At 51.7% G+C, this 24262-nt stretch overlaps 1 protein-coding gene across 1 annotated transcript; it reads left to right on the plus strand.

The window, feature by feature from the left end:
- Positions 1–1954: 1954 nt before the first annotated feature.
- ZNF839 (zinc finger protein 839) lies at positions 1955–18801 on the plus strand. Its single transcript, XM_072762354.1, has 8 exons — positions 1955–2272; positions 7380–8177; positions 10859–11092; positions 12656–12748; positions 13791–13940; positions 16654–16767; positions 16899–17028; positions 17781–18801. Exons 1-8 carry the CDS (start codon positions 1985–1987, stop codon positions 18662–18664), a joined length of 2691 nt encoding a protein of 896 aa, XP_072618455.1. The 5' UTR covers positions 1955–1984; the 3' UTR covers positions 18665–18801.
- The last annotated feature ends 5461 nt before the right edge of the window (positions 18802–24262 follow it).

Here is a 24262-nt window from a genome sequence, read left to right on the forward strand (position 1 = left end):
AAAAGGCATGATTAAATTTTGTTTTTTCTCTTGTTAATCTGTCTTTTGTCGCTTTAACTCACGGACTCTCTAAAGACTGAACCTAAAAGCATAGAGGAAAAGTCTCCCTCCCCTCCCCAGATAGGCTCAAAAAAACCATGATGACATGGGGGTACTCTGTTCTAGACAAGGAGGGCAATTCTTGGCTTAGCGGTCAGAGAGGACCTTTCTGACACCTAAGGATGGGAGAATGAGAAAGTCTTTCTTTCAAGGTTTAAAAAAAAAAGGATTAAGGAATTGAAACAAATTCCACAAATCTGATCTTCTCTCTTGGCCAGTCCTTAGTAAGGCCACTAATGAATTAAGTTAGAACACTGCAGGAAGCTTAGTGAATGTTGCATGAATATTGACCACGATGATGATGGTGGTGGCCCTGTGGAGAGAAAAATGATCACAAGCTCCTCAAGCATCAGCCTGGCTCCCCAGCCTCCCTCACTTGAGAGCATCAAGACACTCATTATATTCTACTGAAAATGCCAGTTCCCTCCGCCTCTTCCTGCCTAGACTGTATAAGAAGGCAGGACAGCCCTGAAGGCAGGCGTGGGACTCACCCAGCAGGCACTTAATAACTGTTTGTCAACCAATGGCCCCACTGCGCTCTCTGGGGAGGAGAGCTGAGAAAGAAGCACACACCAGTAGTTATAGGACTCGGTGGGAAAGACACACAGAGCCAGGAGGGTAGAGAGGGGAGACTGGGAAAGGTTGGGCTGTAGAAGAGGGAGTGGTGGAGCTGGGATGGATGGTACTGAAATGTGGAGAGGGGTGGGGACCTTCCTTCCTTCCTTCCTTCCTTCCTTCCTTCTTTCCTTCCTTCCTTCCTTCCTTCCTTCCTCTCCCTCCCTCCTTTTTTACCTCCTCCTCCCTCCCTCCCTCCCTCTCTTTCCTTCCTATTCCTCTAGGCATCATTCACTCTGTAATCCCGTGCTCTGGGCCAGGGCCTGTGCTGAGCACTGAATAAAATACCATCTTGGCCCTTAAGGTACACCCAATGGGTTCACCTGGGAGCAATTTGGGGTTGGGTGCACCCTTGTTAAAAATGCACACTTTGGGGGGGGTGCAGGGGTGGCTCAGTCCCTTGGGCATCAGAGTTGATTTCTGCTCAGGTCATGATCTCTGGGTGGTGGGATGGGCCCTCCACCTCCTGCTCCACGCTGGGAGTAGAGCCTCTGCCTGTCCCCCCTTTAAAAAACTGCACCCTTTGAGGAGGCCTGGCCAGTTGGTGGAGCACCTAACTCTTGATTTCAGAGTCCTGAGTTCAAGTTCCACGTTGGGCATGGCGCCTACTTAAAAAAAATAATATAACTCATTATTTTTTAAAATATTTCATTTATTTATTTGAGAGAGAGGGGGAGAGAGAGAGAGAGAGAGAGACTGTGCATGAGCAGGGGAGGGGCAGAGAGAGAGAGAGAAGCAGGCTCCCGGTTGAGTAGGGACCCTGGGATCATGACCTGAGCTCAAGGCAGCCGCTTAACCAACTGAACCACCTAGACGCCCTGATAAAACTATTAAAAAAAAAAAAAAAAAAAAAGCACACTTTGGATCCCCTGCCGGATCTATTATTAATCAGGTGTTAAGGCAGGATCTTCAGGTGGTTGTGATGCACATGACCTGGAGAACTTCTGGATAGTGTGACGCTAGGCTGAGGGGCGCTGAGCTCCCGGGCCCCGCCTGCGGGACCCTGGGGAGCACCCGGAGGGGCGCTCTCTGAAAGTTAGACACGTCTGCGACGGGAGAGAGGGAAACCAGGCCCACTGGGTCTTTGGCGCAGAGGCGAGGGGCGGGGCCAACGAGGCCCCGCCCACTGACGTGCTCTTCCAGGTGCGGTCGCCTTCCGAGGTGTCTTGGCCTGCGGGGCACTCGTAGTCCCCACCCCCCTTTCCCAGGTGACGCACATTTGAGTCGCCGTCGCGCGGGGGCGCGGGTTCGAGCCTCCGTGTCGGCTGCCATGGCGGATGCGGAGCCGGAGGCTGAGGATGGCAGCGAGGAAGGCGGCGGCGGCCGGGCGCCCCCCGGCCAGAGCGGCAGCTCGGCGCGCGTGGCCCCGCTGGGCCCCGAGCAGCTGCGGCGGGTCCTGGAGCAGGTGACGAAGGCGCAGCCGCCCGCCGGGCCGCCGCCGCCCCCCTTCGTGCTGCAGGACGCGGCGCGGCGGCTGCGGGACGCGGCGCAGCAGGCCGCCTTGCAGCGGGGCCCCAGCGCCGAGCCCCCGCGCCCGCCGCGCCTGCTGCCTCCCCAGGTGAGGCACCGGGAGGGACGTGGGGAAACTGAGGCCCCGAGGGCGCCGGGGCCTCGCGGCGGGCGGACGGGGCCCGAGTCCCTGCGGCCCCTCTTCGGCCTCGGAGCTGCCGGCGGGAGAGCCGGCGTCCGCCCCCGCCTGTCACTGCGCGGGCGTTTGCAGCTCCCGCAGCGGCCTCGTCCAGCCGGCCGGGCCCCCGCCTGGGACGCCCCCCCGCCTTCCCGGCGCCGCTCGGGGCCTTTGTCCCGCGTTTGCTGAGCACCCAGCTGTGTTCGAAGCACTGCCCTAGGTGCCGCAGGGGCCGCTGAACAGTCGGCGAAGGACCCGAGGGAGGTTCTGGGAATGACAAGGCGGCTGCTTTAGAGTGAGTAGGCCTTAGGCCCGACGCTGGACCCGAGGCCTGAAGGCATTAGAAGGAACCAAGCTGCAGAGCTTTTCCGGTGGAAGCTGCCGACGCAGAGACGTGGGACGCAATTAAGCACGTTACCCTGGTTCCCTGCAGGATGTACCAGCCTGGGTGGTGGTACCTGGGCGTGACACCGCGGTGCCCGGCACAGTGCCTGACATACACTTAAGGAAACATGTGAAAGAAAGCACTCAGCATACCACAAAACCTCATTTCTCACTGTTATTATTTCGCGGGTCACACAGCTGTTGGCCACTAGGGAAGCTGGAACCGGAGCATGGCCTTCCAAGCCCTGGTCTGGTGTAGCTCCTGAAGCCAGAGGTCCTTCACATCATCTGTAAATCCACACCCCCTTTCATAGCTGGGCTTGCAAATGGCACTGGCGCTTCTCATCCCAAAGTTCCTGGAGACGTGCTTCTTCCACTAGAAGAAATAGATAGAATCAACAGTGATAGTTGTTGTTATTAAGTCTTCATTGGTTTTTATTTTATTTTAATTAATTAATTAATTTATTTATTTATTTATTTTCACTGAGTGATTTTGGCTGCTTAGAGTTGTATCCAGTTAGTGATCAAGACTGGGGAAGTGTCTTGCTAAAGTTTGAGAAGACATCTATGATTCTGCCCAAACCACTTAGAGAGGTGTGAGCTTAAGTAACCCAACCTCTTTGGGCTTTGGCCCTGTATTTGCAGGAGGGATGGCTCATTGGATGAGCCTTCTAGCTCACGCTGCTGAGAGAAACCCATGTCTCTTGCATAGGCAGTGCACAGCAAGTCTGGAGGGTGATGGTGGCTGCTGTTTGCAGAGCCTCTCCTCCATGCCTGCCACTGCGCCAGGCCGCTTCTCAGGCACACAAATATGTTTGTATCCCCATTTTAGAGATGAAAAATAAGCTCAGAGAGGTCGAGTGACTTTGCCCAGGGGTCCCCAGGTATGGCTGCACTTCAACACCTGTTGAATGTGACCCCAGCTTTTTGGGTTTGGTATGGCAACTTAAAGAGTCCGAAAATGGCATTTTCCATAAAATGCAAGCACACTTAATCAGGATGAAGTGGCATGCTTGTATTCTGCAGGTAACCTAATTGGGATGACATAAATTCTACCTGCCTTCACAGTAGTCTTGCTGTCTAGTGAGCTGATACCCTTTGAGGCCCATGGAGGCTGCACAAGCAAACCAGATATGTACTTTGCACCTAAGGAGGTTATGATCTAACCAATGAGGTAAAACATGACTTAGGTAACTTCTAATCAAGGTCAGAAAGCTACAGATAACTCAGTGCACTTTGTCGAAGGGTGAATCCCAGTTGAAAATATGGAAAAGGACAGGCAGGGGTGGGGTGGGGTGGGGTGGAATGTGCATTTGGAAAACCCAGGCCAGGCCGTGTGATTCTCTGTGGAGGGTGGTGTGGGTCAGAAGGCACAGACCAAGTGGACCCACTCATGTGGGTCAGATTTTGGCTCACATTCCTCCCCACCCTCCTGTTCCTGTACCTTAGGAACATTTTCAGTTTCTTCCAACAGGTCTCACCCTTTTTCATGCGCCTGTGCATTCACACATTTTCCCTTACACCTAGACTACCTTTCCACCTGGCCAAAATTCTCTTCTGCCTTAATAGATCACCTCTCAGGGCACCTGGGTGGCTCAGCAGTTGGGAGTCTGCCTTTGGCTCAGGTAGTGATCCCAAGGCCCTCGGGTCGAGTCCCGCATCGGGCTCCCTGTGGGGAGCCTGGTTCTCCCTCTGTGTGTGTCTCTGCCCCTCATGAGTAAATAAATAAAAGCTTTTTTTTTTTTTTTTTTTTAAGTAGGTCACCTGTCGTGGGAAGCCAGTCCTTCCCCACCCCACCCACAAGGCTGCCTCTTACTGTACCTGTTGCACCATGGTGTCATTGTTTCCTTAGGGAGCCCATTGTCTGCCTTCCGAATCGTCAGTGGAGCTTTTGAAAGTACAAATTGTGGGGCAGGAGATCCTGATTCAGCAGGTCTGTAAGGCATGGCAGGGGAAGCTACCCACCTCAAGGGTGAGGCTAGGACTTGGCTTATTTTTTTGTAGTTTTTTTTTTTTAATTGAAGTATAGTTGACATACAATGTTAGTTTCAGATGTACAACAGTGATTCCATGGGTTTGTACATTATTCAGTGCTCGTCACAAGTGTAGTCACTGTCACCATACAATGTGGTTACAATATTACCAACTATATTTCCTATGTCGTACCTTTCACCTCCATGACTTTATAACTGGAAGTGTGTACCTCTTAATCCCCTTCACCTATGTCACCCATCTCCTCACCCACATTGGCTTATTTGTAAGTATTGGCACACAGATACTTAGTAAAAGTTTGCTAAGTGGAATAAATATATAACAAAGTATCAAGTACAACACCCACATGCTAAACTAGTCTGGAGCAGATTTAAAAATTAGACCAGTTTTGCCAGTGAGGTACTCCTAACATAATAGAATTTGGCGTGCGTGTGTGTGTGTATTGGTATTATCTGGTAATATCCCAAGAGGTTAGACCTAAATGACTGGTAGTAAAGTGAAACAAGTATGATTATTAAAAGATCATTGTCAACCAATTCACAAGTACCCCAGGATTGGTCCTCATGGGCTTCTGGCACCAGCTTTTTACACAGCCTCATAAACTGGTATATTGAATTGTCTCTGCTCTTTGTGGTAGATGCATAACATGGAGACAGAAGTTTCATTCTGCCCTGCATGACATTTTTATTTTTATTGAGCCTCCACATAGTATATAGGGTTGAGTCCAAAGAGGGCCCGTTGGAGGTCCCAAATCGGTGGTCCTGATCAATCAGGGGGGAGTTTTACCCTACAGAGGTGTTTGGCAGTGTCTGGAGATGTTTTTGTCACAAGTTGGGGGGTGCTACTGGCATCTAGTGGGTAGAGGCAGAGATACTGTCAACATCCTACACTGTACAGGACGGCCACCATAACAAAGAATTAATGGTCTGAAATGTCAGTTGTGCCAAGGTTGGGAAAACTTGTTCTGGATGATGAGGTTTGTCTCTCTTTTCCTGCACAAATGTTCTGATTATTTCTGTACTTCGAGGCTATGAGCCTTGTCCATTTTGCTGTCTCTCCCCTGAGCTGTGACCATTACATCCCTAAAACTTAAATCATTGTCTTTAACATATGGTCACTGCTCAATAATTATTTGTGGAACATTGTTGATGGCAACCCCCCACCCCACTCTTGGTGGATGTTCACTATTGCAGACTGTGCTGTCTTGAACCTCTAAGACCTACATGTCTTTACCTATGTTTCTTATGGAATCCAAGAAGCAGAGTTGCTGTGTCTAAAAGCATGTGCATCTAAAACAATTTTTTTTAAAGATTTATTTATTTTAGAAAGAGTGCACACAAGCAGGAGGAGGGGCAGAAGGAGAGAGAATCTGAAGCAGTCTCCCCACTGAGCAGGGAGCCCATTGTGGGGCTCAATTCCATGATCCTGAGATCATGACCTGAGCCGAAATCCACTGTCAGATGCTCAACCAACTGAGCCACCCAGGCACCCCTGAAATTTTATTAGATGTTAAAAAGTTGTCAAACACCCCCTCCTAGGTATGTGCCCTGGAGAAACTCACACACGTGTACACTCACATCTGTGAAGCTTCTGAGCATACCAGACCACAAGGCTATAGACACTTGTCCATCAACAGGAAAGTGTTTTCATACTGCAGAGTAAATGAGAACTACACACCTCCACATGGATAAATTTCACAAGCCAGATAGGGAGTAAAAAACCTGAAAAAAACCCCACCAAATTGCAGGAGATGATTTTCACTTACATGAAGTTTAAAAGTATGTCAAAACTGAACTGCCTATTTTTAGGGATATCTACATATGTAATATATAAAATGCATGAGAGGGGCACCTGGATGGCTTAGCGGGTTAAGAGTCTGACTCTTGATTTTGGCTCAGTTCATGATCTCAGGGTCATGGAATCAAGCCCTGCATCAGGCTCCGTGCTCAGTGGGGAGTCCGCTTGAGAGTCTCCCTCTCCCTCTGCCCCTCCCTACTACGCATACTCTCCTCCATCCCCCCTCTCAAGTAAGTCTTATAAAAAGTGCATGAGAAGGACAAACTTGCAGGATGGGGTAAAGATGCCAGCAGGCAGATTGGAAGAATAGCAAAGTTGTATCTATAAGGTTAATGTTGTATACCTTAAGGCAGGTGGTAGGGACCTATGTTACATTGCTCTTTATGGCCTTTTTTGTTCCTAGAATTTCATTAAAAATTTTTCAATAAGATGAGCCTATGTCCTGAATTGAGTCAAATTTAGAGTAGTAGGAATTCCAAGTAAATACGAATGTAAAACTGTAAAGAAGGATATTTCTTATTGGGCCATGAAGTCAATTTAGTGAAGTATTCTAGTATTTTTTTAATAATATAGAATAGACACTATCAGAAGACATTTATGTCAGAAATGGTAAGTAGTTTTGTGAACTTTCATTTATGTATGCACATGTTTCTGCACAGGCACATAAGGATGTGATGTAAAGTATATCACTGGTCTGGTCAGAAAGCTTGAGAAACACCACTGTAAATAGTGCGGTTACATTAAATAAATTTTTATAGGCAAGATGTATTTTAAAACTTAAAAAAATTTCAGTAATACACTTAAGATGAGAACAAAATTGTAGAAATGTTGATAAGCCTAATGCTTTTCTCTTTCTGTATTTAAGCAACTGGAAGCCATTTGTGTTAAAGTAACATCTGGAGAAATGAAAGGTCAGGAGAGGCCAACGCCCCCACTGGCCACCATCCAGCCCAAGCCAGCCAGCCTGAGCCAGCTGCCCGTGAGGCATTCCAGGGTGCTGGGGCTTAGGGTGCAACCCGTCCTGAACACCAGGCCGCAGCCACGCTTCCCGGGTAACTTACCTCCCGTTCAGGTGTTCATACAGAGGCCACTGCCCACCCTCCAGCCAGTGGCTCCGAATGGACAGGGTGCCGCGCTGGCCCCTTTCTCAGCTTCTGACCCGCCGGCAGCAACATCTGTGTCATCCAGCTCTGCGAATTCATTTATTTCGCACACAAAACACACTGAGAAGCTAAAAAAATCTTTAAAAGTGAAAACACGTTCCGGACGGATATCTCGACCTCCCAAGTATAAAGCTAAAGATTATAAATTCATAAAAACAGAGGATTTGGCTGACGGTCACTTGTCAGATTCTGACGATTATTCAGAACTGAGTGTGGAAGAGGATGAAGAACAGAGGGGAAAGCAGGCGCTCTTTGACTTGTCCAGCTGCTCCCTGAAGCCCAAGACTTTTAAGTGTCCAACGTGTGAAAAATCCTACATTGGAAAGGGGGGCCTGGCCCGGCACCTCAAACTTAACCCAGGCCACGGCCAGCTGGAGTCCGAGGTGTCGCCGAGTGAGAAAGCCAACGGGAGCAGGAGTGCCAGCCGGACCTCGCCGCAGCTGCCCACGCCAGCTCTGCTGAGTGAGGAAGCGGCCCCGTCGGCCGGCGCCGGCCTGCAGGTAACGTGTGGGTCTGGTGGCTGTGTCCTTTCTGCCCCTCCTGACGTCAGCCTCTGTGGTAGCTGATGGCGGTTCAGGTGAGGCTCGGAGGAACGGAGATCCGAGCTGCGCATCTGACATTTCCCTGCTGTCGTCCACGCCGCCGCCACACGAGCGAGGGGATGCGTGTCCCTGTGGGTGTGTGCAGCGGGGTTTGCTGAGCGTGTTCCGTGGGAACATAGCCCCTGCTGCTTTAGATCTGGCCGGTAAAGCTGATCTCAGAGCCCTCCTGGCTGATGCTGACCTAACAGCAGGCCTTGGGAGAGGTCTGGGTCGGCAGAGCCCAGGGGCGCGCTTCCTGGAGTGTGGCAGGGACCCGCGCTGGCATTTCGTCCTTTCAGAAACTCACAGTCAGACTAGGCCGGTGGACGTCAGCCTCGCTGCATCACTGCGTCAGAGTGTGTCGACAGCAGGTTTATACATTCCTAAACGTGTGGCGTGTGTGCGTGCGCGTGTGTGCGAGAGGTCGGTTATTTCCGAAATGCAGACGAGACGGAGCACTTGGCTCCCACAAACGGCGGGCCTCGTCGGTCACCCTCACCCGCTTCGCCTCAAGCTCCCTCCGTCCTTTTCCTCCAGCTTGTGGGGGCTGTCACCTCTCTCCGTGCCTGTGGCTAGGTAATGACAGTTGTAATTGCGGTTTCTGAAATGTTAGAGAAACCAGCGCTGCAATCGGCGTGGCTACTCGATGGGAGTTGTGATGTTAGGGACTGGGGTGCTGTTGAAGCTGAGCGCCTCTGCTCTGGCCGCCCCCTGGCCGCCCCCCTGCCCCAGGGCGGCTTCTGAAGGGGGCTGGGGCTGGCGCCGCTCGGCTTACAGATCCGCCCCTTGGGCGTGCTTGTTGGGGTCTAGTGGCAGGACCAAGGGCAGCCTCGTGTGAGGTTCCAAAGTACTGCCTCCCCATGTGGCATTAGCTTCCGTGCTAATAACACCACCACAGTACCGTTTATGGCATGGCCCTTGTGGACGGGAGCCTTGTACACCTTCTAGAACTTGGCCAGGCAGGAATTAGATTTAGCTCTTCTGATTTCACAGCCCACAGCTGAGGCTGCCTCATTGCGGGAGGCGCTGCACCTCTCACGGCTGGTAAAGCCCCAACTTTTGAGAAACCTCTCTACTGGAATTGAGGGAGGACTAGGGCGACATATAGTTTATCATCCAAAGCAGGACATTCTGAGAGTGAAAGGGGCACTGTTAGTAATCCCAGGGGACAGCAGCTGTGCTGGTCTCAGGACGACCAGGCTAGCTGGCACTTCTACTTCCTCCAATAATGAAATCCTAGGGCTGCCAGGGTGCCTTAGTCAGTTCAGTGTCCGACTCTTGGTTTGTGCTCAGGTCATGATCTTGGGGTCATGGGATCGAGCCCTGATTCAGGCTCTGCTTTCAGTGGGGAGTCTGCTTGAGATTCTCTCCTCTGCTCCTTCCCCCGCTCTCTCTGTCTCTGTCTCTGTCTCTCTCTCAAATAAATAAACAAAATCTTTTTAAAAAATTATGAAATCCGGGGATCCTTGGGTGGGTCAGCGGTTTGGCACCTGCCTTTGGCCCAGGGCGTGATCCTGGGGTCCCGGGATCGAGTCCCACATCAAGCTCCCAGCATGGAGCTTGCTTCTTCCTCTGCCTGTGTCTCTGCCTCTCTTTCTCTCTGATATACATAAATAAAATATTTTTTTTAAATGATGAAATCCTACACCACAGCAGAAGCAACTTGTATACTTGACTTCCCGAATACAGGCACCTGCCTTGGGTGTCGTAGCTGCCCAGATGGCAGCCACTTTGAGAGGTGCCTCCGGCTGCTGGGGTGCAGAGGGATGTGCAGGCCTGTGTCTCCCTGTCCTTTTCTGGGAGCCAACTCCTGGCACCTGAAGCCACAGGCAGACCTGGCATTCCTCCCGTGGTAATGAAGATGTAGAGGGAGAGCTCCATACGAGTTAAGAGGACGGACTTGGTGCTAGCTGCCACGTGAAGTGTATTCCTTCCATCCATCCTGGGAGATGAGGTGGATTACTCCTGTGTTCAGAGGGGGAGCGCGTATGGAATGAGGAAGTAGCTAGACAGCATCAGACCCAGGACTCTTCAGAAACTGTGCAAATCCATAAAGATGTAGATAGATTCACAGCTCCTGGGGGCAGGGAAGAATGAATGATGCCAACGGGTCTTCTTGCAGGGGGTGGGGAGTGGGGGACAAACATGTTTTGGGATTAGTGGTAATGGTTACACGTCATACACTTTGAGTGTATGAAAAATGTACTGAACTGTATCTTTTCAAAGTATGAATTTTATGGTTTGAAGTATATCCAATAGGAAATGATTTTTTAAAGTCATTTAAAATGGTTAAATTATGAATGTCCAAATTTCAGTTTAATTTGTAAGCTGACAGTCATGTCAGACAAGTTCCTTGTTTCATTTCGGGCAATACCCAGGGTTACCAGCTAGCTAATACTCACTGGGTGTTCATATTAGCAAAGGGGAACTTTGTTGGGAAGGTTGAAGATGCATTGATCATAGTTAATGTGTCTTGATAATACAAAGGAGAAATAATTTAGCAAGTTCCTTGCTTTCGACTTGACGTTTTTTTGCTGTCAGGTTGTCACGATGGCGTATAAAATGTTTTATTTTTGTTTTGGGTGTGTAACGCTATCTAGAATAGCCAGTCTATAGAAGTTGAAGAGGCCTTGGTATCTGAACCAGAAAATGGAAGTTATTCAGCACTTTTGGGACCAGAGGGACACCCAGGCCCTAGAAGAAGTGACTGCTCCAAAGCTCCTGCGGAGGCCAACACAGCTGTCCTTGGGCGGAGCAGCGAGGCTCACCTGCCTGAGGATGCCCGTGCAGCAGGCGTGCAGAGTGCTTCGAGGGCCAGAGCCAGGCTCAAGGAGGTGCGTGGCTCCTAGACCCCATTCTTGAAACCTGTGTCTTCGGCATGGTGTGTGGCAACACACTATTAGGTTTCTGAATTAAAAGTCAAATACCCAGATCAACTGAAGAGTTCACCTGAAATGTAATTGGATGAAGTGTGTAATGAATGCAGGGATAGTATTACCTGGAGTAATTCCCAGGTTACCCTGTTTGACATGATAAGAGGGCTTCAGATATATCAAGAGCTGCTTGCCTTTATCAGTTTTGGGATGATTATAACCCATGTTTTCATAGAAGCAGTTTAGCAAACAACAGAAATGGTTTCTATTTTTCTGTGAAAAGATTTAGGGCATAAAAGCATGTTTCAGGCTTTGAACCCTGGAATCTCCAGCCCTTTGAGAGTAGGCTTAGTGAATTGAATCGGATTGATTTAGGAAAGTGGAACCCTAAATTCATCCAGACTGTCTCTGGCTGGGATGTGTTAAGCTGCCGCATACTGGCCAGGTGAGTATCGTAAAGAAGTGAACGGTAGCAGAGTGCAAAGTAGCGAGTTAGTGAGACAGCTGGTCTCGGGTGCCCATAGGGAACCAGGGCCTCCAGCTCACCCGCAGGGGGAAATGAGAGGTTTTCAGACAGGAAGCGGGTTTCCTAGAAGACTTGATGAGCTTTCACGTGCCAGGGGGAAATTTAAACTCTGGTGAATTCGCTTTTCTCTCGTTGGGCTTGTTAATTAATCCCAGATGATTAATTTTTAGAAGTAGGAGGTAAGGTCGTCCTTGACTCGATTCATTAACATTTACAATACCACCATGACCTGAGTGCCGTGTGCATGGCAACACGTAACAGCCACCTCGGTGCCAAGTTCCAGGTTTACTTCATTCCATTGAGTCCGTGACCATCTGCCCTCTGCTGACACCCGTGTACTGCCGGTACGCCCTATCACATCTCTCCTGATCCCCGGAGCTCTGATTTCAGACATCCTCACCCGGGTGTCCCGTAAACCACTCCAGCTTCACTTCTCAGCAGAGCCCACAGAGTCTGCAAGTCGGCTTCCTGTCCCACCGCTAACTTGTCCAGGATCTGCCTGGGCACCAGCTGGGAACCCACAGTCATTCCTTACACCCCTTCCCTGACTCCTCCTCCTGTCCAGAAGAGCATGCCCTCCCCGCATCTCTCTCTCCCCCAACCTCACTGAGCCATCCCTGCTTTCACCTGGGTCCTCCTCCCACTTGTCCTTTGGCAGTGGTCTCCAGACTGCAGGCTGCCTAGACTTGTTTGCTTTATCATCTCTGGCACTACTTAGTGTCCCCGGAGAGTAGGGAACACATATCCTTATCCAGTGCCTGGTACCCACTACATGTTCAGTGCTGCCGTAGGGGAGTCAGACTGAATCCAGAGTTGGTCATACGTGTCATTCATGGATAAACAAGTGAGCTATTTAGTAAACAAAATGGTTATGGTTGAGAGTTGCTTAATCACTGAGATTTGGGGAAACTTTATGTCTTTTACGTTGTTGTATCAACTTGTTGGCTCCTGGGAGATTCTCTTGGGCTTTCAAAGTCATCCAGTGCTCTCTCCTGTAGTTTCTTCGTGGGTGTGACCGGGACGCACTAGTGGAATTGGCCTTGCCTCCACTGGCTCAGGTCGTGACCGTGTACGAGTTCCTTCTGATGAAGGTGAGTTGCTTTAGTGAGTCTAAATGATGGAAGGGTGAGTTGCAGTTATTTCGAAAGACATCTTTCACATTTTAGAAACAGCCGGGCCATTTGGAATCCTTTCTCTCCCCCAGGACAGAGCTGAAGCGAGCCTGCTGGCCCCACCCAGATGCCTGGTGTAGGGCTCCTGCCTGCATGGCCAGGTCTTTCAGGCAGGCTGTTCAAGGACCCCCTTGCCTGTTTTAACTTTGTGTGGGAGGCAAGAAAGTGGTGGCAGCAAACCATGGCCAGCCCATGGCCCTCATCACATCTCTCCCTGGCATCTCCCTGTCCTTGCCGGCCTGCTCCACAAGGCTCTGCTCTCTGGTGAGCCTGCTCTGACGATGCAGGAGGTGCCAGCAGAGCTACCCAAAGGAGTCAGCTGCCCTGGCACCTCTCCGGCCTGCAGGCCCGTCCCCAGAACTTTTCTATTCCCTTCCTCTCCCCCAGCCACCCCTTATTTTATTTTATTTTATTTTATTTTATTTTATTTTATTTTATTTTATTTTATTTAGTTTAGTTTAGTTTAGTTTAGTTTAGTTTTTATTTATTTATGAGAGAGAGGGGTGGGGGGCAGAGACACAGGTAGAGGGAGAAACAGGCTCCATGCAGGGAGCCTGATGTGGGACTGGATCCCGGGACTCCAGGATCACTCCCTGGGCTGAAGGCGGTGCTAAACCACTGAGCCACCCAGGGATCCCCCCCAGCCACCCCTTCTCTGGAGCTCTGGCCCACAGTCCTCTGTTGGATATCATCCTGGAGATTATTTGCTCTCTGGTCCATCCTGGTGTTGCCACTGAGCACAGTGGGCACACATAGGCTCTTACTGGGGAGTGGAGGAAATGATGGGCCGCTGACAGCTTGAGGGGCTTATTTCCTTCCCTCATTGAAGCTTCTTTCTGTATTTTCCATTTCATTGCCTCTGGTTTATTTAAAAAAAATTTTTTTTTTAAATTATTTATTCATGAAGGACACAGAGTCATTGCCTCTGGTTTAAACATTTGTCATCTTTATCTTCATGAAGGTTGAAACAAGTCATCTAGCAAAGCCTTTGTTCCCAGCTGTGTATAAGGAATTTGAAGAGTTGCATAAAATGGTTAAGAAAATGTGTCAAGATTACCTCAGTGGTTCTGGCCTATATTCCCAGGAGCCTCTGGAAATAAGCAACAATAAGGTAACAGTCTCTCATGGGGAAAAGTTTTGCTTTTAGATTTGTTGAAGGAAGGCTATCCATTTAAAGAGAAGAATGTTTTTATTTTTACTTATTCACTTTTTAAAGTCATCTCTACACCCAGTATGGGGCTCAAACTCATGACCCTGAGTTCAGGAGTTGTATGCTCCACCTACCGAGCCAGCCAGGCACCCCAGACGAGTATGTTTTTAGTGGTGACACCTTCATAGTCCAGTGCTTTTCTGCTCTTTTCCCATCAAGTAACATTTAAAAAATTATAACAGCAAATGGTGTTTGTTGGGAAGCCTTAGGAATGCAGAGAGGCCACAGCAACACCCAAAAACACCATAGTCTCTCACTGCTGACCTCAGGGAACAGCACGGTTGGTAGGGGTGTGTGGTGTCCACCCACTGTGGGCTGGGAAGGGTGACCAGGGGTCACAGACACTGTCGGTGGTGGTTGTGACAGAATTCTTGTTTCACTGTCACGGTCATCATCAAGTTGCCTCTGGCTATATTGGGTTCTGGGTAAAAAATATGTTTTGAACTGATAGTTTGAACTGATGTGGTTTTATGTGTTTGGATAAAACCCTTTGCTGGGTGTAGCCTGCCCCGTGTGGTCTCATCATTCAGGGATCCCCCCGGGCAGGCTTCAGCTTTGCCTTGAAATGGGGCGCCAAGTGATCCATGGCTTCGAGTAATTCCTGGTTATTCAAAAACATACTCTTGCAACTCTAGCCGGTGCACAGGGCTGCACGAGCACCTGGCTCCGGGCTCCCAGACAGACCAGGCTGGGCCACTCACTGCTGACAAAACCCATAGGCAGAGAGGCGAGTGGGGCACACAAGAAAGGAGCTTATTTCAGCGAGGCCGACGCAGGGAGGAGAGCGGATGAGCATCTCAAAGACCGTCTCCAAAATGCTTGAAGGACTTGTAGGTGGACGTCAGGAGAACGTGGGACAGAGGTGGGTGGGCACAGGTGGGCAGCGAAGGGTCCTTCACTGTGTGGGGGTCAGTCACGAGGGGTCGTGCTGGCTCAGGGCATCCTTGTTGCTTGAGGGGGTAGTCTCGATTCCCCTCATGGGATCCTGTGCCCTCAGAGTCTTCTCCCTAAACCAAGAGACAGCTGGGAAGAAGAACCCAGCAAGTTTGAGGTCAAAGTGGAGCAGCCACTGTCCTCTTTCACAACTATAAGGAATAGTCTGGCCATCTTGCCTTTCACTGCTGTCTAAGGGTTCACGGACCTGGTGACGGGTCTGCCCACCTGTCCTAACATTGGCGTCACACGGAGTATGTTACTTCTGGAGCAAGCAGTCTTGAACCACACTGGGTCACAGTCTGTGGGGCTTCGGACTGTGTCTTTTGTTATTTTGGTCATTAGCGTTATACAAATTCAATATTTAATATTACCTAATAAACTTTTATATTTTATTTTCTTGAATTGCATATTATAAAAATGTAGTGGGTTTTTTCTAAGCCTTGTACAGATGCTGTAGTGAGCAGGAATCACTGACATGTTTTTTTGTTTATTTTTTATTTTTAAAAAGATTTTGTTTGAGACGGGGTGCGCAGAAGCAGGGAGAGTGGCAGGGGGAGGAGGAGAGGGAGAAGCAGACTCCCCACTGAGTAGGGAGCCTAGTGCGGGGCTTGATCCCAGGATGCTGAGATCATTCATCCGAAGGCAGACACTTCACTGACTGACACACCCAGGTGCCCCTGTTTTTTTTTTTAATATTTATTTATTTTAATGAGAGTGTGCAGGCAGGGAGAAGGACAGAGGGAGAGGAGAGAGAGAATCCCAATAGACTCTGTGCAGCCTGGCGTGGGGCTTAATCCTACGATTCTGAAATCAAGAACTGAGCTGAAATCAGGAGTCAGATGCTCCACTGACTGAACCACCCAGTGCCCAACTTATATGTGTTATAAACTGTGAGCACAGCAGGTGCGGGCGTCATCCTGTCACAGGGCGGACTGGACACATACGCTGCCGTGCACGCCCGTCGGGACCCATCTTTGCAGGCAGTTCAGGCGAACCACAGCCCCCTAGGAGCACAGACCAGGGCTCAGCTTGGGGGGACGCAGGCAGGCTGGGAGGTGCTGGACTCTACTTGGACCCTGACCTGCTGTCCTCCTTCCCTCCCCTTCCCTCCTGCCCCACAGTGTTCCTTCCTATGTCCACACATACATAGTGACAGCTGCCACTTGTCACCTTTATCTGATCTTCACCGAATCCCCCCAGGGCAGCTGCGGGCACCCCCCAGGATCAGGGAGGTCCCCTAGGCCAGGAGCAGAGGAGCTGGGGCCCAGCTTGGTTCGCAGGCTCCCAAACCCTCACCCCTTGTGCTGCCTGGAAAAGGTAGCCCTCATTCTGGAATGGGCATGATTGTTTTCCTGAAGGTACCGGTGAGCATTCAGAACGGGAGGGATCATGGGCCAGGACCCACTCTGGTGTCTGACACTGAAGAGGTCATAGTGACGTTTTTAAAAAGCTGTTTGGTGTCTGCTTCTATGCTGTGCCAACACAGAACCTTCTGGTCCTGGTAAGGACCCATTCTCTCTTCAGCTGTTCTTCTGAACTTCATGGGTATCTTCGTTTCTGTCAGTGTTGAGGTGGCCTCGTGCCACCCGGCGGGGCCTCCCGGGTCCCCTTGGTCCTGGAGTCCTTGCGTGTGGATGTGCTGCCAGTGCAGCTCCCCCTGTGCGCCCTTCCTCCTCAGGTGGCCGAGTCTCTGGGAATCCTGGAACTCCTGAGGACACGAGCAGCATGCCGCAGCGGGGAGCCGGGCCTGGCCGAGCCGGAGGACGCCAGCCAGCAGAAGCGGGCAAACGAGGTGGGCACACGGTGAGGGGTGCCAGGTGACTGCGTGCCGCCGAGTGCCCGCGCTCGGACTTCAGCCCACAAGAGAAGTGCGAGCTCGCCCGCTCCTTTCTAGTCCTAGCTGATTGCATCTCCTCTTCATAGACTGCAGAGGAGGGACTGGCCTGGGCGAAGAGGACCAGAAGAGAAGCCGCCCCCCGGGACACCCTGGAGCCTTCTGTGGACGGCAGAGGCCTGCAGAAGCCCACCTCGTGCGCCCCCGCTGCCAGTGAGGGTAATGATCTCTTCCTGTGTGCGCCCGAGGCCCATAGGCCTGCTCTCCACGCGCAGGTGCTCCTGGGGCCAAACTTAAGAGAACCAGGTTTCTCAAGAGTTTTATCCCAACCTGCCAGTGTTCTCCCCTCCCCGCTCCTTCCCCCTGGGTTTGAAGTCTGGGAGGCCTTCTCGAATCCCTTAGTGAAACGAAGAGCCACCACATGCTGGTGAGTAGATCGCTCTCGGGAGGGTCCCAAGGACATGCCACGCCTGTGGCTTGGCTTCCCTGAGACTTGGCTCTAGGTGCCAGCTGAGGTTTCACGTTGGAAACCAGACCCACTCTGGTTTTTATTCTGCTCTAGCCAGAACCTATCAACCAGACGTGGAACATACGGTGTACTGAGAGTCATTATACCACTTTGTAAGACCGCCCGAGAGCCTGCTTGATCCCAAGGCCTCCAGCTTCAGGAGGCCTTCTGTATTTGAGAACTTATTACTGAACGCTGCTGAGGGGGCGGGCACCTTGATTGGGTGGAAGCAGGGAGAACCTGGCACCCGTTCAGTGCATAGCTCCCCTCGCCTGACTGACCCCTGTGGCCTCGTTCAGCTTCCTCCATCCTCGGAGGCTACTGGTCCCAAGGAGCAAGGAGAGTTTAGGTTTCCCTTTGTTTTGCCACAAAATTACCTTGGACCAGCTTGTTTGGGAGTGAGTGCAGTGAACGGGCCCCACGGCAGTACGTGTACGCTGACCTGTGTTTCTGAACCATTTAGGTTGTGCCTCTCAAGGGATGGGGAGCAGCTCTCAGCACTCTGAAGAGAGCCACGCGATGCTGGTTTCTGATAGTGACGGAAGCATGTTACACACAGGCCGGCAGCTTAAAGCGTTTGCTGACTTAGAGGCCAAGAGTGGGTCTGTAGCTCCTACCCTTTCGTGTCAGAGTATCAGCGGGCCGAGTCTTTATTCTCAGTTAGGAGAGCCCGGGACGCGGACACGGGGACAGGTGGCCGCATTCCCTGAAGACAGTGCTCAGGAACAGTCTGTGGCCTGGCATGCCGGGGACAGCCTGGAGAGCCGGTGTCTCTGCAGCCCCTTGCTGCACCCTGGAGCAGTGGAATCCCTGCTGCCTTCGGGGTCCGGAAGCCTTGAGGTGCATGACTCCCACCAGAAAGGCCAGCGGTCCAGCTCCAGCGATGTCCTGCTCACAGAGGTCGTAGGCCCTCCGCTGGGGAAGGTTCTGTCTGTGAACGTGGTGCCCGCTGACTGTGCCCCCAGGACCGTGCGGGAGCTGGGGCCTCAGCCCGGCCAGGCTGCGTTGCTGTCCGCTGGTGGGGATCAGGGAAGCCGTGTAGGGGACTTGGACCACTTCCCCCTTGGGGCCGAGGTACATGCTGACCAGCGAGAACTGGAGAGTGTTGTCGCTGTTGGCGAAGCCATGGCTTTTGAAATTACCAACGGGTGCCACGAGCTGCTGTCTCAGGGACAAGAACAGATATTTCTTCAGACTTCCGACGGGTTGATCTTGTCTCATCCAGGCTCCATAGTGTCTGGGGAGGAGGACATGGTCCTAGTGGCAGGTGCGGAGGGGCCTGCCCTGCACCCGGGCCCCCGGGAAGGGGCTCCTCCAGAAAGCACAGAGGCAGAGGCTGCACAGTGAGGTGCCGTCGGACCGCGGTCCCGGACGTGCGGGTATTTTATCCAGAGAAGGTCTATTTGAAGTAATGTATATTTTTCTATGTGAATCCTGATACAAATGAATGTCTTATTTATAAAGGATGATGTCTTTTTACCTGACCCTCTCCGTTCTTCTGTGCCTTGCTTGCCTCCATACTGATGGCAGAGCAGCTGCTGGCCTGGTTCCTCTGAGGCAGCGAGTCCCTAGGGGCCTCTGAGCACACTTATAGTCACTGCACTGTTACTTGTCTGCCCTGCCCCCCCCCCAGCCGTGTCCCCGGCCCTCCTTGGTGATACACTGCTTTCCCACCATATCCGGGTGTAGTAAATAAATAAGCAAGTGATTCACTCTGAGCAGCACTGGGAGGTAGGACAGAGCCGTTTCCACCTGCATGTGATGGATGTGGGAGTGAGACATACGAGGTCTGCAGAGGGGGTACAGCTGAGGACAGAGCCTGATCCTGTGCCTCACCTGCAAAGCCACCTGTGCATATCTCTTCTCGGTTGAACGTGCTCCTTGGCTTTGTTACTGGGAGGGACAGGGAAGGTCCTTTGTCCACCCTCAGCATAGCTGTCCTCTTCCCCTACTTGTGGACACTGTCAGGAGAGACCCCGAGCAAGCAGGGCTGGGGATCACAGCTGCACCCCACCATAGTGTTGTGCTCCTTCCGGGGCCTACCATGGAGGAGCGGGCTTTATTCTCAGGGGCACTTTCCTGTCCTCTCCCTTGATCTCACAGCCGGATCCACAGAACAGAAGGGCGTTGTCCTAGGATGCAGTGGCCAGCAGTGAGCCAGGTGCCCACAAAGGCCAGGCTCACAGGGGGTGTGGGGATTGGTATGTGCTGTGGACTCAGGGACACTTCTCAAGAGCCTAGAGTAAGTCCCGTCCTGGGATCCTGGAGTGAGGACAGAGCCTCCTGCCTGAGGATCCGTCATGACCCTCATCAGGCAACTAACACAACAAACCAAGTCACACCTGGATGCCTGGTCTGTGGTCTGGACCCAGGCCCTGTTACATAGGAATTTATTTTCTCTTTATAGGATATTACCGAACACCCCAACACACCTTAATTTCACTGTCGTGGATAAGCTAAACAGATGGTGGATTTAACTAACGGAGTAGAAAACGTCCTCATTCCATGGAGCAGAGCTGCAAGCACAGAAGGCTCTGGCTATGTGCTCATTCATTTGATGTGTGCGCGTTGACGGACAGAAGCACCAGGACCGACAGGCCTTCACTCTGGGCGCCTGTGCTGTACGTGCCAGGGCAGTGTTCACAGGGTCCCCAGACGGGGACAGATTAAAGCCCAGCTCCGACCCCACAGCACTGCATTAGCAGACACTCCTCACTACATAGAAAGCCAATGAAAATTCCCTTTCCTCATGAAGAATTTTCCTTTGTACACAAGTACTTATAATTTTTAAAAAGATTTTATTTATTCATGAAAGACACAGAGAGAGGCAAAGACACAGGCAGAGGGAGAAGCAGGCTCCCTGCGGGAAGCCCGATGTGGGACTTGATCCTGGAACCTCAGGATCATGACCTGAGCCGAAGGCAGATGCTCAACCGCCGAGTCACCCAAGTGTCCCACAAGTACTTATAATTTGAGATACTCAGATTAGGGGCAGGAATGAAGAGGCATCAGATCACAGGCCCAGGACACATGCCACCCAACTGACTCCCATGAGGTGGCTGGTGAGGGTCCTCGGCCTCGTGAGGGACATTTTCAGCGTTTATCACCTTACCTGGCACCAAGTCCCTATTCAACTCCTGTCATTACTAAATGCAACAAAAGAAAGTCCCTTTTTTCCCTTGTTCTCTGGAAAGCGCTAGGGCCCTACAGCTGCAGCCCTCACCCCCCACCCCCGCCAGGCTCCTCCATGTTGGCCTCCCCAGTGGTCACAGGAGTGAGAAGAGCTGAACCAGAAGAGAGGCCAAGGGGGAGCTGGTCTTTAATGTCCTCTGAGGCCTACATTTTAAAGAATAATGTCTATTTTCATCTAAGCACGTAGTTCGAAATGCCAAAAGCTACCAGAAGCCCTGTGCCAAGCACGGGTGGCTCAACTTCAGCCCTCGGCTCCCTCGGCCAAGGCGAGCACTTTCTCCTTTTTGGTGATTTACCTCCATGTGTCCAAATTACGTCTCGTACGGCTTTCTTGATCTTCGTGTTCGGCATCTACGGCCTATTTCATCGTGAGAGCACAAGACATGGCTCCCCCCCTTCCCCCCCCCGCCCCCCCCCCCCCGCCCCAGTGTCTCTCTATCCAAGTTGTATTAAGTCAAGGTTTCAAGCTTACGGCGAAATATAAACTCTGCTCATCGCCGAGTCTGGTGATGCGCTGCGACGACACTGACCTCCCCGAAGCTTTGGTTTTTCCTAGAGAGAACTGCCTTGTTTTTTTTTTGTTTTTTGTTTTTGCTTAGCGCCTTGCTTTCTTTTTTGCTATTTTTTTAAATTTTTATTTATTTATGATAGTCACACAGAGAGCGAGAGAGAGAGAGAGAGAGAGAGAGAGGCAGAGACACAGGCAGAGGGAGAAGCAGGCTCCATGCACCAGGAGCCTGACGTGGGACTCGATCCCGGGTCTCCAGGATCACGCCCTGGGCCAAAGGCAGGCGCCAAACCGCTGAGCCACCCAGGGATCCCTGCTTTTTTATTTTTAACAAAATTACACGTGCGTATAGCTCCCGGTGTCAGTTCTCTAAGCCATATATTTTTTTAAAGAGACAGCAGCCCCTCCCCTTCTTCTCTCCGCGGATTTGGGGCCCGAACCTGGGTGCCACAGTGCGCTCACGGCCCCATCGTGCCACACAATCACCACGTTTTCCTCGTCCTCTTCTCGAGGTTACCACCTCCAGTCTTGTCGTTTGGCGTTTCAGTCTCTGGCCTACGTCCCGGTCCCGGCACGTCCTGATGTTCTGAGTTTAGGCCTTAGTGACCCGAGGGCAGGAAGCCCGCGCTGCCCCGCCGCCGCCCTGGGCGCACCCGGCAGCCTCCCGCTGGACGAGGGCCCGCGGCCTGGGCAGCCTCGCACCTTCTCTCTCGTCTCAGTCGTTCGGGCGGGAAACTCCGCAGACCGGAGGCCCATTCCCAGCTCGAGCTTATTGCCCAAAGTTCTGGAGCCGGGCGGGGAGGGGAGGTCAAGGTGCCGCGTGGCTGGGAGAGGCCCCTTCCGTGTCACAGCTGGCGCCCCCTCTGCGTCCTGGCACCGAGGGGGGCTGCGGAGCTCCCGGGGCCTCTTCCATCGCTCGGCGGGTGCCACTCGGGGCCGCGCCCCTCTTGTTTACCATCTCCCGGGGCCCAGAGCTTCAACCTGAGTTTAGCCGGGAGCACGGGGAGGAGCACGGGGAGGAGAATGGGGAGGACGACGCCTCCCGGGGAAAACGTGAGCTGGACGGCGCTGGGAGCTGGCCTTGCTCCCCAGGTGTCCCAGCCCCAGGCCGCCCCCCCGGGGGGCTCTCCCAGAGGCCTCAGCAGGCTCATCACCCTCCCCGCGCCCCGAGGGGGGAGGAGACGTGCACCTGTCAGTCCCGTGACCACAGTCGGCAGCAAAGAAGCTTCTGAAACCGAGTGCACTGGAGGCCACGTGCAGCTAAACCCCAAGGAAGCAAAGAAGGAGGGAGCGTCCCGGCATGGCCACGTCGTCGTGGGTCAGCCCGCAGGGCAGCAGCGGCAGCAGGGCCCCAGCGCCTTCAAACAGGTGCTCGTGCAACCTCCTGCTCGTGCAGCACGTCCGGCTCGCTGGCCCGCGGGGCAGCCACACCGCAAGCTCTGCCAGGGCCCGACCCGGATGGAGGGACAGGGAGGGGGCCGCCCCCGGGGCCGACACCTGCCGCGCCACCCAGCAGCAAGGGAACCAGAGGGCAGCCTCCCTGGGGCACAAAGGCAGGACTGCCGGAACGTGTGGCGAAGAGCACGCGTGGTGGTGGGTCAACTGTCAGGTCACGTACCTCTGACACGTAAGTGTCGTTCGTGGCTGAGCCGTGTGGCATGTTGTGACAGCTTTGCTGCTTTTGTAAAAGCTTCTGGGTTTCCTGGATGGGGTTTGTGTGTGTGTGTGAGTGTGGTCCTTTTTTTTTTTTTTTTTTTTTTAGTTTTAATTAAATGCACTTATTGTGAATCTATCCTGAAGCCCTTCCCCATTGCTGTGCTCTGTTTTGTGGACTTGTCCTTTCCTTTTTTTTTTTTTTTTTTAATTTTACTCATGAGACAGAGAGAGGGAGAGAGAGAGAGAGAGAGGCAGAGACACAGCAGAGGGAGAAGCAGGCTCCATGCAGGGAGCCCGACGCGGGACTTGATCCCAGGATTTTTATGTATGTCCTTAGCAATATGAGCCCTTTCTGTTAGCTCTCCTGGGGATGAGGTGCCAAGAACTCATGGAATGTCCCAGAAAGTCCTGCTCACGGTATCAAGTCCTTCACTGTCTGGTTTGTTTTGATTTTGTTTTGTTTTTGAAGTAAGCTCTACGCCCAACATGGGGCCTGAACTTGCAACCCTGAGAGAGTCACACACTCCACAGACTAAGCCAGCCAGGTGCCCCGAAGAGCATTTCTTTCTTAAGTACACCCAAAACATAAAAGTGCCAACGGACTTCGTGCCTCGGGGGCCCTGTCCAGCCCACCTGCCTCTGGAGCTCATGACAGCAGCCTGCTGGGCAGGGCAGCCTGAAGCCAACACCATTTCTGCCAAGCGCTGACCACCTGGCTTCGAGAATATACAATGTCTGAGGGGCTGCTTTTATGATAGTTAGAATTTATTATTATTTTTTAAAGATTTTATTTCTTTATTCATGAGATACACAGAGAGAGGCAGAGATACATGCAGAGAGAGAAGCAGGCCCCGTGCAGGAAGCCCAGTGTGGGACTCGATCCCGGGACTCCGAGATCTTGTCCTGGGCTGAAGGCAGACGCTCAACGACTGAGCCACCAGGCACCCCAAGACTTTATTTATTTATTTGAGAGTGAAAGTGAGCAAGAGAGAGAAGGGGCAGATGGAAAGGGAGAAGCAGAGAGCCCGATGTGGGGGCTTGGGTTCAAGAGCCCCCCAGGGACCCCTGGGTTTTTCTTTTATTTTTCAGGCAATGTTTTTTGTAGGTAGTTTTCAGGATGCCATTCTTTATTACTCAGTTAACTCTCTGTTAATTCTTTTTTTTTTTTTTTTAAGATTTTATTTATTTATTCATGAGAGACACAGAGAAAGGCAGAGACACAGGCAGAGGGAGAAGCAAGCTTCACGCAGGGAACCCGACATGGGACTCGATCCCAGGACCCCAGGACCATGCCTGGGCTGAAGGTGGCGCTAAACTGCTGAGCCACCCAGGCTGCCCTGTTAATTTGTATTTTTTGTTGTTGTTCGTTTTTAAAGATTTTATTTATTTATTCATGAGAGAAGAAAATGGTTTTACCTTTTCTTCCTTATTTAATTAACTGTTAATTAAACATTAGTTATAATTACAAAACTAATATAGTGTCATAAAAATTTCAATAATAGGTATAAAGTAAAAATACTGAACCAGGGGTTTTTTACATAAATATTATATAAATACAGCTGACTTACAAAAACAAGATCACTCCATCA

The sequence above is a fragment of the Vulpes vulpes genome, chromosome 6 (genome assembly GCF_048418805.1).
Source record: "Vulpes vulpes isolate BD-2025 chromosome 6, VulVul3, whole genome shotgun sequence".
Taxonomy (NCBI): domain Eukaryota; kingdom Metazoa; phylum Chordata; class Mammalia; order Carnivora; family Canidae; genus Vulpes; species Vulpes vulpes.

Excerpts from the sequence above, each read along its gene's own strand:
- ZNF839 (XM_072762354.1), top strand. The coding sequence starts at position 1,985 with ATGGCGGATGCGGAGCCGGAGGCTGAGGATGGCAGCGAGGAAGGCGGC. Across the intron at positions 2,273-7,379 it reads CGCGCCTGCTGCCTCCCCAG|CAACTGGAAGCCATTTGTGT; the intron begins GTGAGGCACCGG and ends TCTGTATTTAAG. Across the intron at positions 17,029-17,780 it reads CGCCCCCGCTGCCAGTGAGG|GTTGTGCCTCTCAAGGGATG; the intron begins GTAATGATCTCT and ends TGAACCATTTAG.